At 37.2% G+C, this 19,173-nt stretch overlaps 2 protein-coding genes across 4 annotated transcripts; both read left to right on the top strand.

Annotated features, from left to right (window-relative positions):
- Positions 1-84: 84 nt before the first annotated feature.
- Positions 85-4,340, top strand: LOC116304534 (uncharacterized). Of its 2 annotated transcripts, none has more exons than XM_031714284.2 (8): positions 85-650; positions 1,165-1,275; positions 1,681-1,794; positions 2,037-2,147; positions 2,395-2,505; positions 2,888-2,998; positions 3,218-3,325; positions 3,762-4,340. In XM_031714284.2, exons 1-8 carry the CDS (start codon positions 245-247, stop codon positions 3,938-3,940), a joined length of 1,251 nt encoding a protein of 416 aa, XP_031570144.1. In that variant the 5' UTR covers positions 85-244; the 3' UTR covers positions 3,941-4,340. The 2 variants fall into 2 exon arrangements, with proteins under 2 accessions (XP_031570144.1, XP_031570151.1); XM_031714291.1 differs by having other exon boundaries at positions 3,218-3,363; positions 3,762-3,926.
- A 1,072-nt stretch (positions 4,341-5,412) lies between these two features.
- On the top strand, positions 5,413-18,920 carry LOC116304451 (uncharacterized). 2 transcript variants are annotated; one of them, XM_031714190.2, is made up of 21 exons: positions 5,413-6,644; positions 7,522-7,638; positions 7,903-8,013; positions 8,482-8,601; positions 9,256-9,369; positions 9,887-10,000; positions 10,575-10,697; positions 11,116-11,229; positions 11,404-11,508; positions 11,997-12,038; positions 12,463-12,573; positions 13,225-13,341; positions 13,874-13,984; positions 14,069-14,179; positions 14,634-14,759; positions 15,215-15,352; positions 15,538-15,648; positions 15,949-16,047; positions 16,218-16,313; positions 16,605-16,703; positions 17,385-18,920. In XM_031714190.2, exons 1-21 carry the CDS (start codon positions 5,681-5,683, stop codon positions 18,254-18,256), a joined length of 3,915 nt encoding a protein of 1,304 aa, XP_031570050.1. In that variant the 5' UTR covers positions 5,413-5,680; the 3' UTR covers positions 18,257-18,920. The 2 variants fall into 2 exon arrangements, with proteins under 2 accessions (XP_031570050.1, XP_031570057.1); XM_031714197.2 differs by lacking the exon at positions 16,605-16,703.
- The last annotated feature ends 253 nt before the right edge of the window (positions 18,921-19,173 follow it).

A 19,173-nucleotide genomic window follows, 5' to 3' on the forward strand; every position in this document is an offset into this window, starting at 1 on the left:
GACCTACAACCCAAAAAGCCAAAACAATAGAAAACTTGTTTCGTTTGGCAAGTACTGTCATTAATTTTTTAACAGTGAGCAAAGAATTGTGACCTTTTTTCAGGTGGTTTGCTCTATTATTTTTGGAAGTTGAATCTAATTTCGAAATACAGACAATTATGTTTACCAGTTAAAGCGGGAATAAGAACATTAAAAACAAAAACAATTAGAGAAGAGATGATCTTTTTTCAAAACATAGGATAGTATGAATTTTAAGGCAGGATCCTTGATATTTGTAGTGGCTGTTCTTGTCACAGGAATTGCAACAGCAAATCAATCTACCTCAAAAAACATTAAAGGGAATAAACAGGAATCCTCAGCAATAATTCCAACAATTGACGGTAAAAAAGTAGGACTTCTACATGATTCAAAAAAGTCTGCAGTAAAATCCTTTCAATGGAGCAATTTACCTCACAAAACAGGAAAAACATTTGCTGTCAAGAATCAGAATTTACCATCCCAGAAATCTGGCCAAGGGTTACTTGTACGGCGTCAGTTTATTCCAAATTTAGTAAGAAAGTATCAGTTTCTGCAGCAACAATATTTGAACCAGCCTAATGATGACCGACAATCTCAAGCATTCTACTCTAATGAAGAAACAGGCAGTGAAAGTAAGTAGTCTGTATTTCGATGCCATTCCAATCGATCTATTTTCATTCGTTTTCCCCAATTGTATTTAGCTTCTGTGGATAAATTAATACATACATTATGGTAATATGATATAAAAATAATATTTATAATAATAATATAAAATGGCCAAAGCTTTCCCCCATTTTTTGAGATTGCACTAACTGGTTACAGAAAAGACACTTTAATTGGTCACTTTAATTGGACACTTTAATTGGTCACAACATCTCTTAATATTTTACTTACGGTATCTCGGATATAGGGCCCTTGTCAACCAATAAACCGTGAATGTTAAGTTTACAAGGGAGATATGCTTTTATTGATTTAACGAACTGAAACACATTGGTTTAAAACCTGCTTCATTTATCAACTCTGCAAAAGCAGCACTTCAGTTTATTTATGGAAGCAAAGTATATATATGGTCCCGACTTTACAAAATGGCGGCTGAAAAATAGCTAAACTTAGTTAAATATGAGTATGTCAATTGTTTGTTTCCAGGATCAGGTCCTTGTTCAGCACAGCCGTGCCATAATGACGGTGCTTGCATGCGCAAGAAACGTGGTTTTTATTGCAGCTGTGCACCAGGATACATTGGTACCCACTGTGAAAGTAAGTACAATTTTTTGATCGGACATTATGTTAGATTTCCTGGGGAATCAAAGATCTGGAAAAGAGGCGGTACACTGCAGGGAACTTCAAACACCTTTAGCACGACGTTCTTGCTAGGTACTGCAAACCTCAAACGGCAGTTGGACGTCAGGCGTTTACCGTCAAACTTTCGACATTTAACAAGGCGTGATAACGAAGTTGCTGGAAGAGCCACCATATTGAGTTTCCTTAATGCCGAACGTTTCTCTGGTGTTTTTCGGGGCCTGATTCCTAGGCTTTACTTATAATTACTTACCATTTAGCTATCATTAGAGAAAACGACACAGAACCCAGTAACCCGTGGATGCACAACAAGAATTAAAAAGAAAAAAACAACAAATATTTATTTAATACTTTTGTTTGCAGCCAGGAAAGAGTGTGATCCAGATACCTGTAAGAATGGAGGTACCTGTACCGAAGAGTCTATGGGTAGACATCTTTGCACATGTGCAGTAGGCTTTCGTGGAGAGAACTGTGAAGGTACTATGACCTAGCTCAAAATATTTATAGTTCGGCGCAATTACCACTACCTGCAAAACTCGAAAAATTCTGAAATCTTTTACCTTTAGTATTTAAAAATAAACTATTAAACAAGCATTTCTGTATTTTAGAATATACTAAATATTTTACTTTAGTTTAATTCAGTTTTATTACTTTTCGGCCTCAGTTTCGGAGGTTAAACTGTTGAACTTATATTTGATTTTGTTGTTGTGTTGCTGCAGCGGTTAGCAAATGTCACCCAAACCCCTGTCGTAATGGTGGCGAATGTAGTGAAACTGAAGAGTCATACAACTGTCTTTGTAAAGAAGGTTACAAGGGAAAGAATTGCGAAGGTAAGGACAGACAGACGGGAAAACGTAGAGACAAAAATAGACAGGCCGATGTGGTAACGACGCGACCATTTTGCCATCTAAATAACATTTCGGCCAACGGCATTATAGGAACTGGCCAAAGCGGCTTTACAAAGAGACACACAGAAAGACAGATAGACAGACAGACAGCGAGATAAACTGAGTGATATAGCAATACATATTGATACTTTCTCATCTTTTTTTCGTTGGCTTTCATGTAATATCATAGATATAAACCAATGTGATCCAAATCCATGTAAGAACGCTGGCACTTGTTTTGAACAAGATGGCGATTTTTATTGCAACTGTCCATCGATGTATCGAGGGAAAACATGCGAAGGTAAGACATTCTGTCAAACTTCGGTTGGTAACGTTCAACAGTTTTAGCATCCGTGAATCCTCTTTTAAGGTTGAGTATTTCTTTCAATAGTTCTCTTTACCTTCGTTGATTGTTGTCCCATTTCAGACCATGTGATGCCACTCTTTGGGAGTTGATTCTCTCATGTGTAAATATTTGAACATGTTTCTCATCAAAAAAAAAACATTCTCAAGGGAATGTCATGTGATCTGAAAGGGGCAATTTGCATATGTAATTAAAAAGGACTATTGTCTTTAATGGGTAGCCATTTTGCATAGATTAATAGTCATGGTATTACCTTTGCAGTAACGGTCTGTTTGCTTGGTATGGCTCAGTTCTTACATATATGATATATTTTGTACAGTTATAAGTGAGTGTTCAACAGCAAGGTGTATCAATGGTGGAACGTGCCGTGACTCCAATACTGGTTTTGGTTGTAAATGTCCTTACGGTTTTTATGGCAAGCGATGCGAAGGTACGTAATAAAAATATAATCTTTGAAAAACGTTCACAGTAATTGAAGTTCACTGATACAGATACTATGCATCTCTTTATTTTAAGTGTCTAGTTGTTCTAGCGCTTTTGCACTAATTGGAGACACTTTTCACTCACACACACTACCACTATATTCAATTTTCTATGCACACAACGCTCAACTCACATATTGATTTATACTATTGTTTTGTGTTCTCAGTTACTGCATGTCAACCAAATCCTTGTCTTAATGGAGGCGTATGCTCCTTGTTTGGTAACCAGCACATATGTAGGTGTAGCCATGGTTACTCAGGCAAACACTGTGAAGGTAGGAGAATCGTTAACAGGAAACTGCTCATCGAACAGGTATGGAGCGCATGACTGTATTTAGCATGCTGCCATCCTGCATGAGTATCCCGCTGCATGAGTATAAACCTGCAGTGTCTGCATGAAACATCGATCTACGTCAGTCACAATCATAAAATCTATTGATAATAAAGGGCGGTGAAGTAGCAGTGCACTCGCCTCTCACTTTTAGGGTATCAAAACTTGAGAGTTTTTGCGAAAGCAATACACTGATCCCACGCGCCTTTGTCTAACCCAAAATAAGATGAAAAAAAAGAAGGGGTTTTGATGGTTGAAAAAGTAAACGCCCAGTAATTAATTCGTACGCTAAAATAGTGAAGGGAAGGTTATTTTTATGTAATGCTATATTTATACTGATAATTGGATTCAATATTAATGATGCTTTTTTCAACTAACAGTTCACAGCCCATGCACACAAAGCATTTGTCTGAACGGTGGAACGTGTGTGGACAGCATGTACACAAACAGTAAATACGGATTCGCCTGCGTTTGCCCCACCCATTTCGATGGCATCTTGTGCGAGAAAAGACTTCCGGCAAATATTAATCAAGACGATGAAGACAATTCTCCTAATTAGCATAGCAGAAGAGAAGGGCAGTTCCATACAGATAAAACAGCTACTGACCTTTTCCGGAGACTCATAACGACGAAAGAATTGAGCAAAGAATTTTGGGAGTGATCAAGACTTCCGATCCACCTTTTTTCTTCCAAAGATGAAATTCCGCTCCATATGCAAACCATTGCCCACACAGTGGCAAAGAGTATTTTTCTGAACTATGGATCATGGAACGGGCAAGCAAATTGCTGATTGAAAATTTCTTATTAGTCATGCATATTTTCGTGCTTTTTTGTTGGTTCCAACCGACCATTTGGGATTTCGAAACTGGACAGGTCTATGATGAACCCTAACTGTAATGCGTTTTAAGTTGTAAGTTCCTTGTACAAAACATTTAGGATCAATAAAACGTTAAAAACGATTTGCAGAAGCCGCTCAGCTGGATGTTTCTTGGCGTACTTCTTCCATCATGATACAGTTTCCTTCAATCTCCATTGACTTCTTATTTGAGACTTAACTTGAGCACACAATGCCTACATTGTACCTTATATCTTGGGCCCACAGCAACAATTACAGTTCCAGCCTTCCTCACAGATGCAAAAATTTAAAGCAAAAATAATTCAAAAAATTACTAAATAAAAACGTTTCTCACGTAGAGCCTTGTGTGCTATAAGAAATGGTAATTACTTAGAGGTGTAGTTGTTGAGCTTGAGTTTCATATAGTTGAATGTAATTAGTTGACGGTTTTGTGAATTTCGGAGCCAACTTGAAGCACCCCACATGGAGTCACCTTTGTTAAACAGCGAACTTCGATTTTTGTCTACCAAAAGTGAAATGTAGTGAGGAAATCAGAAAAACTTTTTTTGCGAATATTGAGCTGAGCTTCTACGAAACGCGACAGCTCCGCCTGCAAGAGTACCGATTAACCAAAGTTAGCAATTAATTAACTTGAAAATGTTAACGAAAATAGGAAACTGAAACTGGGTCAAATCAAATTTGCATGGTAGAAAATTTCAGATTAGGCTTCCATTGCTTTTGGGCTTGAAGTCAAATATTCGTTCGATTTGATACTTCATGAAAGCGAGGCAAATGCGTCACAAACTTGATAAATAGAACCATTTGCCTTGAGCTGATTAACCTATTTATCTGTCGTTCAAGGTAGAAAAGCTACCACTTTAATTTGCCTAGGAATCTAGCCTTAGCTGAAAACTCATACAAATATCTTAATTTTCTCTTATATAATATTGCTTTTTCCTACCGCAATATATAAAGTCATATATATAGCGTGAAACACTTTCATACAAAGTCTATGCAGTCATCTTTTCTACTGAGTATTATTTACTGTTATATATAAATAGCTTTTCTTTCGTTGTCGTGTCTGTCAAAATGAAGGCCACACTTACAATAAAACACTTGGTTTTCTTTTCTTCTTTTTTTTTTTTTTTTTGAGAGAGAATTAATAATTCTGGTGTCACCGCTGACCGGCCGTCACGGGTGTCGAGTGTGTGCCCTTTACAGGTTGTCATATACTAATCAATCTAGTGCATCTTTATCTCATTCAATCAGAATCTAATGTTTACAGGTCGAGGTTAAGCCATGATTCTACCTGTCTTTGTTAAATGACCTCTTCTGAGCTCCTCCTTCAAAGATGGATTTTTATAAATGTGACATGGACTTTTTTTTCAAAATGGTGATTATATGTTTGTGTTTAAAACGATGATATGAAAGGATAATAGCCTTAATTCTCAATTGACTGGCTTAATGGGTCGTGTTTTGACTCTGTGCCTTATTTTGGCTACAGTGTCATGTTCAAGTTCGACTAATTTAGCCAAATTATCTTCGACAATTCACAAAATTGGTGATGTTCTTAAAAGACTGAAAAACGAACCAACAACAACAAAAGATGGCCATGTTTTGAAGAAACCAATTGGTGCAACCTTGGATGACACACTGGAAGGTTCTGGTAATATTCCTGGAAAATTAACCAAAGAAGAGAGGAATGTTAATAATAAGATTAAAAACAAATTCTCTGGAAACAAGAAACTACAATCTAGACATAAGAAGGACCATGGAATACCACAAGCAATGAAGCCTTTACAAGTGGTAGCAACTTCAGCTGTCATTAGAAATCGCTTAAATAAACAGCCTCGAGTTTCCCCAAAACCTGTCAAAGCCATACACGTTTGGGGGCAGACACCTTTCAATACCGTCGTCAGTAATATTATGAAAATGAATGAAAGATTGAGAGAGGAACAGCAACAGAAAAGACTTATTCAACAATTTCAGGACAATCGTTTGCAGGAATTTAGTCCTGTTCAAACCCCAGAAATTAAGACACCTCAGCTTCCGATTTCTGACTTTCAATTGCCAATGAAAGAGCCAACCTTACAAGGAAAACTACCACAAGTCATCCAAATAAATGAACATGAAGGAGATTCAAAGAATGTTGAAACTCCAGTCGACGAGGGTGCTGATGCACGTGGTGTTTTACAGAGACCTATAATTCTCGGGGATCAAATAAATCACGAAGCTCCTCAAACATTAGCACAACCTAATGAGCCACAAGAAGATTTCTATAATCACTATGTTCAGCAGTACAACCCTCATGAAAGGGAAGAGCAAGAACAGGCCCAAGAACGGGCACAAGAACAAGTGCCAGAAATCCAAGAACAGGAACCATTGCGAAATCATTACAGAAGACACCATTTTCATCATCATTCCACCGGTATGTAAAATGTTTTTCAAAAGCTTACCCTTACTTTTAATGCAACGATCTAACTGTTAAGCTGAAGTACTGATATTATCGATCTTTATGATTCAGAGCTTTTTATCTTAAGATTTCACTTTTATTATATTTAAGCATGCATTTACCAGCATTTTTTGAAATTGGCGATTATCTATTTGGCTAATAAAAAGTAAAACTATATGCTAGAAGTTGCATACTTTTAATTGACAAAAAATGGCATAATTTATTGGCTTATTGAAATGACTAGACACTAGACAGAGGCACTGAGCGTTAGACTTTTCCATTGGTTTACAGTTTTGGTAGAGACCATTTGCACATTACTTTGAGACAATGTAAACTGTCAGTCCAACTTAAAATCTGTCAATTCAAGACGCAATTGGGAAGCTGTCACTGCAATTTCTTGTGTATTTAGTTTAAAGACAATCACGCCTTGACATATCGACAATGACACTTGTAGAAGTGATGGTATTTGCGAATGCGCCAGATCATATTTACAACATATAAATGACAGCCAGAAATGAGCACGATCTAAAAAAATTGTCAAGGTTTTTTGAGCTGGAAAAGTATTTCATAATACAATAGACTAGAAAACTTTCTTGATATTGTAAATCAAATCCGCCCTTTGCACCGAATGGATATTGAATTTCAGTAAGGTTCCTAATCTGGACACTTCCACACCTGAATTTTAATCTTTTTTTTCTTTTTTTTTACCAAAAACGAAATTTTATAGGTCAAACTAGGTAAGCCCAAAGAATTGACTTACAACAAATGGTTTGTTTTTCACCCCTGTTAATAGAGCCAGAAAATTCTTTAATTGTTATATTGTGTTGATTACTAACCCGGATTTTCCTCGCAGTGAAAACCAAACCCAAATGTGATCCCAATCCCTGCTTGAATGACGGGGTTTGTACAGCTTTTCTACATGACTATGAGTGCACTTGTCCAATAGGATTCATGGGTAGACATTGTGAAGGTAAGCAAACACTTCAGTTTAAAATATAGAGGTACTGACATCAGTAACACATGCTAGCACCCATGTTGGAGGGCAGAATAAAATAATATTAAATGGGAAAAGATAATGGTTCAGTAAAAAAGGTCGGTATGATTTCGGGTTTTTTTCCGGGAAACTTCTAGTGTTTGAAAATATGATTATAAATCAATAGCATAGGTACATATATAGTAACAGGTAAATGGCGTACAAAATGCAACGCTAATAAACGTTTTGTAATTATCGTAGATATCAATCAGTGTCTACCCAATCCTTGCAAGAACAATGGTAACTGCTATCCAACAAAGACAGGGTTCCAGTGTACCTGTGTTCATGGCTACAAGGGTGAAAACTGTGAAGGTAATTCTTTCAAATTTATTATTGGAAAGGCGAAAACGGATGATAAAGTAGTTGAAAACTTGTCTTTATCCTAAGAGGACTGCACCTCTTCCCCCTTCCCCGGGGCCTGATACTCAGATTACAGTAACTTGTCCTCATCCTACGAAGGCAGCACTAACAGTAACCTGCCCTCTTCCCCCTTCCCGGGGCTTGATAGTCAGGTTACAGTGGCCAGTAGAAATGAAAAGCGGAGAACCCGGAGAAAAACCTCGTAAGATAGGAGAAAACCAGCAAGCAACTCTACGCATAAATAATGGCGAGTTCAGGAGCAAAGCGGTGAGATGCAGCTTGTCGTGATTCCTACGGCTTTGTGCTTTTTAACATCCAAGGAAATAAACGACAAGAAAGGTGCATGTTATTGGCCGAAGATCACGGCTAAACAAACTTCATAAATTACTCAGCAAGTTAATTTTTTCCCCCTAAATCAAGCCATCAGCAAGTGTATACCTAATCCTTGTAAGAACAATGGTGTATGCCAGGAACCAATAAGATCCAGTCAAGACTATCTGTGTATATGTAGCCCTGGTTACAAAGGAAGCAACTGTCAAGGTAAGCTCGCTAATTGGACGGCATTATATCATAACGTGCTCTAGACATTATAAATTTATTTCCCATCAATAACAAACTCAAACTTCAATTTTATCGACACTCTGAAACAGCATGGGCTGACCTAAGTTAGGGCACGGCTAACTCACAGATCAAACCCTGAAACAACCTCTGGGCTGATTAAAGTCAGGTAACGGCTAACTCACAGATCGAACCCTGAAACAACCTCTGTACTGATCAAAGTCAGTGCACAGTTAACTCACAGATCGAACCCTGAAACAAACTCTGGGCTGATCTAAGTTAGGGCACGGCTAACTCATAGATCAAATCCTGAAACAACCTCGGAGGTGATTAAAGTCAGGGTACAGCTAACTCACAGATCAAACCCTGAAACAAACTCTGGGCTGATCTAAGTCAGAGCACGACTAACTTGCAAATGTAGATAGCTTTTAACTGGTTGGCCCTGCTGCGGGATTTAGCCGGGAAATAGCTAATTTTTCTTCATGGCATGTGACACTGGATATTCCAGGATTTAAACCTTGCCCCAGAGGCGAGACGCGATTGCACTACCACTACACCGCCCCTTATACTCTAAAAGTTAGGTAGCTGAGTATGTTAATATATACAGCATTGATGTAATGCTCTCTTTCATCTTAGAGAAGGATTACTGCGGCACTCACAACCCATGTAGAAATGGTGGATCATGTATTAACGGCGAGTCTTCTCGTCTCTGTCGCTGTCGCGATGGATACACGGGACCAGATTGTGGAGGTAGGACTACTTGTCCTTTCACTAGGCGAATAAAATAACTTAGATGCAATGACGTTGTTGTTGCTTAGTTGTTATTAAAACATTCACTTTAGTCTGTTTTTGTCTAATATTCATATTGTATCTGATCGAAAATAGTCCTGTTTTCAAAAATGTAATGAAATCTAAGTATTATGACTTACTTCCATCTTCTTTGTTTACGCTACACGGTTTCAACTCAACAATGTAATGCATTTACACATTTTTATTCAATAAGCTTAGTTTGTGGGACTCAAATACTCAAAATCACTTTAGATATAAATAACTATAAAAAAACCCGCTATGTTGGTTGATCTAACGAGAGAAGCTAAAAGAGGAATGCTTTGTTATCGTCAACCAACATGGCGGCTATGACGAAACATGCAACTCAATAATTTATCATTATGTTATTTCTAAAAGCTGCCTACATTGACTACTACATTGTATCATTGATATGAACCAGAGTCATATATCAAAAGTCAATTATACCTTTCATTCATAGACATTGATGTTTGTCATTCAAGTCCTTGTTCTAATGGAGGAACATGCATCTCGAGTGGAGCAGGGATGTTCAAGTGCCAGTGTTCATACATGTACAGCGGTTATACATGTGAAGGTAACAATGCAATGTTATCTTAAAATAAATTTATTTCCTCATATTATATATTATTATGTGTTGTATATATTTGTTTTCGACGCACGAAAACCAAGAGCATAGAACACGCAAGGTCACCATGTCATCCAGCGTCGAGCCGACAGTAATGGCAAGCCTCTGGCTCAGGGGACGGATTTTTACAAAGTAATCCCTCCCTGCTTGATTGATGCAACGTCAACTGTATTTTACAGTGATGCTTCTAAAAGGCCGACCCCTTATTAAGCGGACACCCTTTATTGAACGGACAGCTAATTGCATGGTCCCAAAATTGTCTTCCCATATTTATTTACCTCCATTTATTGGACGCCCATCATCAGTAAAGGGACAGCTAGTTGCATGACCTAAACATTACTGTAAAACAAACCCCTATTCAGTGGACACCCTTTTTTAAGCAGACATCAGACAAGGTCCCAAAGCTAGGTTCCGCTTAATGTACCAATTTTTTTTCATTTTTACTTACATTTAGTGAAAGGAACAGGTATGTCTATTCCATATCTATATTCAATAACTAAGTTACTTCCATTTTGTCTTTCAGAAAAGAGTTCTCGATGTGCCGCACTTCCTTGTCAGAATGGAGGAACCTGTATTGAATTAGACAACAACAATGGTGGCTTCCGCTGTGAATGTTCTTCGCATTACAGTGGGGTGTTGTGCCAAAGTAAGTCATTTATGAATGACATTTCCATTTCGCTTCCTTTTAAACAAAAAAATAATTAAAAATCCTCATTCCCATTTTCATAACCTCGTGACCAATATAGCCCCCATCGAGACGTAATTTACAAAATGTAAATTCATTTTATGTCGATTTGCAGGGAGTAATTACTTAGTCTTCCGACCCAAAGGCTAATAGTAGAATTTTACAAAGAGTGGAAAACACCCTAAGAAAACCCACCGAAGCATAGAAAAGAATCATCTAATAAGAAACTCTTCTCAAGATCGGGATTTGAACCCCGATCGTCGTATTGATGAGAGGCTGCGCATTAGACGTGTGTTGGTCTCGTGATTATGTGCATTGAAAGCTCATTGTTTTCTTCATGAGTAAATATCAACGCAATATATTTCAATTTTTGTCTCAGATACCCGAAATCCCTGCGAACAAAATCCTTGTGGACACAATGGAAGGTGTCTGGCGTCAGGTGACTCCTATGTCTGCGTCTGCGAACCAGGATTCAGCGGTACAACCTGTGAAGGTAGGCGGCAAAATATTTCATGTAAAGGTTATCATAACTACTTTGATGATCAATTTACTTTATACCTAAATTTTAACTTAATTAAAATGATAACTTTTGGACCTTAAAGTCTTGTGCAAATACATTGCAAAAAGGTTGCACCATACTTTTTCTTTTTTTTTTCCTGCGATGTAGTTCATCTTACCACCATGTGTCAGGGCTGTGACATGAATGCTAAGTGTATCGCTGGCAAGTGCGTATGTTTGCCTGGCTTCAATGGCAACGGCAATGTATGTGAAGGTATTTGACCAATCACTTCATTTCTTAGCTTCAGTTAGCATTTAGTAAAAAAACATCTTTGTATTGTTTATTTCTCTGATATTGAAGTCTAAGATTATACTAAAACAATTATTCACGAAATATTATTCAGTTTTAATTTGTTGGGTTCCTCGTATATTTGTTCAATAGTCAGAAGACCAATACACCACGTGCCTTTCTCTTGAAAATAAGATTTTCTGTTTGAGTCGTATCCATATCCATGTGTCTTCACATGCGCATCCGTTAAACAATAAAAAGGAAGCTCTAGAAAATGACACGTGGTCTAATATGGAAAAGCATTTTAATGTTAAATTTAAATTTAAATCTGAAATTACATCCAAGCTGAAAAGGTTTATTACATGATGGACGTGATAAAGTAATATTAACCTGAAGAATAATATTAATTCTTGCATAATTCAAAATGCTTTTTTTTTGTTGTTCTTAATGCATGCCATCATTTCTATAATCAGTTCTATACTCGCATGGATCCAACGAAACTCAGCATGAGTCGGGTAAGCAACCATTAACAACATTAACATTGAAGTAAAATATGAAAAATTAGAAAATATTCTCGCTATTTCAGTATGATATCGTTTAGAACTCTTAGAAAAAATGCGTTCCCATAAGGTTTAAAATCATTTGGTGGGTTAGACATTTATATTACAAGGGGTCTATAACGAATACATGCCGCTCCTTTAATTATATGCTCAAAATACATAAAAACCTTCACTCCGATGAAGGATTAACGTCCGAAACGTCAGTTTCATTTTTACATACCATACGGTGTTACAAATTATCTATCTATCAACTGTTTTACTGAAAACACCGACGCAGTTTACACTAGTTTTCACTAGTTTTCCACATAAAAACCTAGTTTATTATCAATCCATTGGAAACGTGTTTCAAACAATAGTAATTGTCATTTACCTTCTCCAGTCCCTTCCAAGTGTCACCCAAATCCTTGCTACAATGGCGGCATCTGTAAAGAAACTGAGAAAAGTTTCACATGTGAATGTGTAGACAACTTCGTTGGACTCACGTGTCAGGGTAAGTAATGTTGGACACATTTGATTCTATCGATTATGGTCAACAATTGACCTTATTCGCTATTTCAGTATGATATTTTCCCCTACTTAGACCACGTGTCATTCTCTTGAGAATAAATATTTTGGAGCAAGTTTTTTCTAATAATGCTTCTTCTCAAGCGCTACTGGTACACACAGAAATAATACTAAAGAGAATGACGCATGATTTAAAATGGTAAAACATCATTGCACCCAAGGAAAAAAACTAATCAATGTAATCAAGATTTATTTTAACGGATAATGGACTTATCTCTTTATCAATGCCCTTTAGAATGTCAACTAAATCCTTAATACGTTTTATAAAATATTTGATTTCGTGCTACCGTGTTTATATCAGAGGACAGAGAGACGCTCGCGCAATATCGTTCAAAAATATTTGCTAAAAGCAATGTAAAACGGCTGCTTTTATCTCTGTACTGTGCCATATATAAACACGCTGGGAGCTGTAGGGTACTCAAAAAACAAAGGAAACACTCGGCTACGCCTCGTGTTCCTAAGCTTGCTTCTCTCATGCTCTATAGCTACCAGCGTGTTTACGTCATAGTACAGAGATGCGCGCGTGTTTTATATTCCTTAACCGCTGATACATTATTTGAATAAATCCATGTTTTAGAGACACTGCCTTGTAATAGTCAACCATGTCAACATGGAGGGATGTGCGTAGATGATAGGAAGTCTGGTACCTACACTTGCCAGTGTGAAAAAGGATACAAAGGAAAAAATTGTGAAGGTATATTTAACGTCATGTTAACTAAAATCAAAACTTGGCAAACCCAGTGATCATAAACACTGAATATGACTCGTGTTTATGTAACAATAACCTTTTGAACATGCGTGTTAACATAGCCTGATTTATATATCAATAGTAATATCAATCGTTCGCAGGAGAATTTTGAGAAAATCGCGAAAGGAAAATACGACGAACCGCACAAAGCGGAACTAGGAACATCATTGTCGCGTATTGAGGATAATATTATTGTGTTTTAATAGTGAATACAACAACTCAATAGTGAACGATACAACTCTCCTTATTCAACTCGAGGTTGTCGCTCAACGCGACAAGTGTTGATGTTACACACTGTCTCGAAAATGTCAAACGTACTTAACAATCTGGTTTACCTTCAGCATTGCCAAATTAAACAACTGACCTTGCCGATGAAAAATAATGAAATATGTCTCGTCCAGTAACTTCTTATTGTTCAGCTGGCTAGCCTGCTTTGAAAATAAGATTGACATAAGGTGTTTCTTTGATTTATTTAAAGAGCCAACAGCCTGCGAGCCAAATCCTTGTGAAAATGGAGCAACATGCACCCCAAGAGGAAACTCGTACGTGTGCAAATGTACCAAACGTTTTCAAGGCCCAAAATGCGAAGGTAATTTCCAATCTCACTGAGGAACGCGTCAGGTATGCCCTATCTCTTCTGATTGGCTAATCGAATACTTATCTTCTTCGGTAGAGGATAAGTGTTCTTTATGTGATGTACATGCGCACTGTGAAGATGGCAAGTGTGTTTGTGACAATGGATATTCAGGCGAAGGAACAAAGGATGAGTGTTTCAGAGATGGAGGTTGGTATATCACTATATACAATATGCCCGACTAGTGACTTGTATGGTTATTCTAACGAAATCAAAGAGAGTAATTTCACTATATTTAATTACAATTCATTTGTTACATTATCAAATCTATGAACCATCACTCCATGACACTGTCCAATACTTATAGTTACTCCATTTCTCTCTTCCTTCATTTCTCCCTTTCTTCTCTATTTTCTTCCTCTCTATATCCCTCCTTCCTCCCTTCCTCCCTCCCTCCCTCCCTCCCTCCCTCCCTCCCTCCCGCCCTTCCTTCCTTTCTTCCTTACTTCCATTCTTCCTTCCTTCCTTCCTCATGCTATTCCGATCCTTTCCACCAACTTCCTTACTTCTTCTCTTCTTGCTCCATTCCTTCCTTCACCCAAATTCTTATATCCCCCTATTACTTTCGTTTTTACTCATTTTATAACAACATTTATTTCCAAAGCCTCAAATCCCAGGTTTTGTTTACCAAATCCATGTAAAAATGGCGGATCTTGTCAAGAGTTACCCAATGGACATAGTTGCATTTGTTACGAAGGATTCTCTGGCGACAACTGTGAACTGGGTTTAGGTAAAAAAATTGTATTTGCAATTTTTATGAGAAATTTAAGTCTTTAATTTTCACCTAAAAATTATAATGCGCGAGGAGAGTCCTAAATCTTTTGTTTCTATTTTTCGGAAGAAAATGAACACGAAAATTAGAAGAAAAAACAAGAAGATCTCTCTATAATCAACCTATAAGCGGAGAATGCAAGCCTCCTCATAAGACGCATGCTCCGCTCCACTTTGTCTTTTTTTGAAACTCTCTCCACTTGCTTCTGGTTCCATCATTATCCATCTCAAGGGTGGAGAGGCTGGGTCGAGATTCCATTGCAGTGCATTGTGGACTATGTAATATTACCAAGATGCCGTTTTTTTCGTCTCCTAAGAAGGTCCCAAAATGTGCGTCGGATGCCAATTCGACCCAGTTCTTCCCCAGCCTCAGAATGACTAATCGGTTTACTGATTGTTCAATATTTTATTTAGGTGCGGCTCCTCCTAAACCTAAACCAGACCCTTGTGCATCAAACCCATGCCATCACGATGGCACATGTATCAACGAAGGGAACACGTTTCGTTGTAATTGCACTGCTGCATACCAAGGAAAAACATGCCAGGAAGAAGGTAAGTAGTGATTTCAATACTTAAGTATGAAACTCTTTAATCCGTTCGCTTATGCACAATTTGGCTTTTCTTCTGCAACAAGCAATTCTTCCAGGAAAAAAAAAAACAAAGAAAAATGTCTTTCAGTCATAAGACCAGATACGGACTTTCCAGAATAACTAATGAATATATATATTGACTTCCAGCTCCTCATTTTTGTCACCCAAACCCGTGTCTTCATGGAGGTACATGCCAAGAAACCGGAAGTGGATACACGTGTAAATGCCCTGGTGCCTACAGAGGACAGAACTGTGATGGTGGGTATAAAAGGATGGGCCACGCGTTGAGTCAGATACCATTATCAAATACCCGGAGAAATTCATGACAGCGTTTATACATGTTTTGTCGGATTGTGATTTCCCCCCAAGTTTGATGGAAACTTGCAAATTGCATACCAGTAAAAAGCAACCTGAAACTCACAACTCAATGTGAAGCGTCTTTGATTTTTATTATATCCATATAGAAAGGGAGCTATTTAAATCATAATTCATCAAATTTACAAACAGAACTCCCAATACAAACAATTTGCCTGTAAATGTCAATTTATTTTGTTTCAGTTGACGATTGTGACCAGTGTGATATACATGCCATCTGTATACATGGAGCTTGTCGGTGCCGCATAGGATACAAAGGAGACGGATTACAGTGTGAAAAAAGTAAGGACTTGATTTGATTAAAGAGATCAATCATACTTCGCAAATATTTTTAATTTGATTTCAATAAAGTAAAAGCTCGCTTTCAACTAATGCGATAATAAAGAGACGCAATAAGAATGTAGCATTCTTATTTGATTTAAGGCTTAATGTTTACTCTCTTTTATCATCAGTTAAGCGATGTCATCAGTGTCACAAATATGCTTCATGTGTCGCTAATGAATGTATCTGTAACCCTGGATATACTGGTAATGGACAGATTTGCAGTGGTAAGTCATCCAACTATTTATATATTTTCACCCCCAATTTTATAGTTATATATTTTTATTTTTATATTTTCCTTTTTCCATTTTCCAACTAAATCGAATGAACGTATAAGCAAATCTACAAGAAAACGATACTAGTTTTCCGCGCGGAAAAATGAAAAGACTTTTATTATATTATTTTATTGAGCTTTCTGTTTGGAATTTTTAGAATAAGATGTTTTTATGGTCAGTACTTTTTTAATCAAAATATCAATAAAATGCTTCCTTTTTTTGTATCCCATTTCGGTTATAAAGCCGAAACTTGCCAAGATGGCTGCCCTTCTAATTCACATTGTATGCGAGGCGTGTGCGTGTGTGGCAAAGGCTACTATTTTGATGGGAAACATTGCTTAGGTAAGCGATTTGAGTTTTGTAGCAGAATCTAGAATTAAACTGCAGCTTGTTCAATGGTGTTCCAACGATTCATTCTGCTATATTCAGTCTTTATATGCAGGATGTGAAAAGCCTTTTCAATTTCTAAGCAAAGATCAAGAAACGGAAGCAGAATGCTACCCATTTTATTCAATTTTCTCATTATAAAGCTGTTGAATCGTACAGAGAAAAAAAAGAGCTTTATTGAAAATTGGAACAAATAATGACGTGTTAAATTTAAGTTGTATTTTTGCAGCTTGTTAAACAAAATGAGAATTTAAAGTAGTTTTAATATGCATTGAAGATTGAGGATCAATCAACTTTTGCTGATTAAATGTTGTAATGTGCTTTATATACAAAAAGTTCAAATAAGCTTTTTTAGGATGTTAACAGAGTAGTGCTAGGACATCATATTCTGTAATCTAATAGACATCTTTAGCTTGGGCGTTTGTGTTTTCCCATTCCAGACCACGTGTAATTCATTTCTTTGTTAAACGGTTGTGCATCAGAAGAAACATAAATATGGATACGACTCAAACAAATAATGGCTATTCTCAAGGGAATGACACGAGGTCTGAAATGGGAAAACATTACGCCAAAGGTAAAGACTTCTATTGATTGTTGTTTAAAGTGATTATTTCACTATTGCTTTTGATATTGCAGTGCCACCAGCTACGGCTGAAATTCCACCATGCCCTGCTAATTGCGAAGCGAACTGTTTGTCTTCTTGTCCTCAACACTGTTGCAAAGTTACGGTACATCCAATCACAGTACAAACAACGGATACATGTCCGCAGCACTGCAGTGCCACTTGCGCTCCAACATGTCCTCCGAAATGCTGCTCAAAACCATACCTTCCAAGCGCAGCCCAAACGGTTGAGTGTCCAACAGATTGCAATTCAGATCACTGCGCACCATCATGTCCTTCTCAATGCTGCTCGCACAACACGTGCCCAAGTGTTTGCCATGAAAAATGTCAGCCTTTTTGTCCGATCCGATGTTGCTCCCCTGATGAAATACCTCCACCCATTAACCCAACCGCTCTAGCCCCGCTTATGGATATCGATGAAGGAGGCACTGCTGCACCTGTTGTCACTTCCTGTCCTGCGCAGTGCAAATCAGGTTGTCAAGCTTCCTGTCCAGCGCAATGTTGTGAGATGGATACAACATTGGGAAATGCTGTAAGCCGTTCTTTACTTAAAACTAAGCCTAAATCAGGATCGAGTTCTAAACACACAACTGTAAAGAAAAAGACTTCGTCTGTAAAAGCATCACAATCAGTAGCTTCTGTCTCTGAGTTGTCCCCTGAGCGTAAGGAAAAACTTATTCATACTTTATCGGCGCTTCTCAGCAGTCCACTTGGAAAATGTCCTGAAGAATGCGAAACCGATTGCTCTTACTTGTGCCCTGCACCTTGTTGTAAAATAAAAAGCAAGAAAAAGACAATCATTGAGATAAATACTAATGATGAAGGACAAAAAAATGCTAAAAACATGCCGGACCAACCCGATTTTGATCTAGAGTTAGATAGGTAAAAGGTAAATGTGGTGATGAAAGCAATAACTGTAAATATCTTATAAATCTAATAAAATAATATTTTATAAATTGACTAAGCACAAATTAGTGGATTATAAACCCTTATGATGGGCGCGTATTATTGATATATTATACATGAATATAATTATACTAACGGATTTCTGATAATGTTATATAATATTAGTAAAAATAGTAATAATAATAATAACAATATTTTAAATCTAAAAAGCCCATAAAAAACAAAAGTCTTGACTCTCTTTACAACTGATATACCCACTACAAAGGCTTTGCACCATCACGCGATGGCAGCCATGACAGGAGACACAACAATAGAGCCGTTCTCCCCTGGGAAACTGAATTTTTCATGTAAATCAGATTATACCAGATTTAATTGTTCCTGCCTCCTGTCATGGCTGCCATCACGTGATGGTGCAAAGCCTCCATAGATATATATCAATAAGAAGTTTCAAGTAATAATGTAATTGAGACCCTGGAAATATTTTTTCCAAAGTTTAGGACCAGCTATAGAATAAATAAAGTATAACATGAATAACTAAATTTCAATTAAATGATACAATTCAAACTCGTTTAATACAAATAAAAACATCTTGTACTGCTAAGATACGATTTTTCTAACAATAAACTAGAATCACACTGACCGTTTATCCAATATGTTTTTATATACTCGTTACAAATTCTTTACACACTTAAAAGCTAGTTTGGGAAGTGAGGTGATCAGGAGATCACTAAGAATTTGAGTACATTGATGGACTACTTCGACGATATGGCGGCCATCTTGGAAATAAAGCTTTGTTACAGTAATGACGTCGATTGATATTGACAGCTTACCACAAGAGAATACAACGACAAATAAATTAGGTCGGCACATCGAACATCTTTACCTATATAAGATAGA

Source organism: Actinia tenebrosa, unplaced genomic scaffold (genome assembly GCF_029948245.1).
Source record: "Actinia tenebrosa isolate PJP-AT-01 unplaced genomic scaffold, QUT_ActTen_1.0 PGA_scaffold0__85_contigs__length_37466705, whole genome shotgun sequence".
Classification (NCBI taxonomy): Eukaryota; Metazoa; Cnidaria; class Anthozoa; order Actiniaria; family Actiniidae; genus Actinia; species Actinia tenebrosa.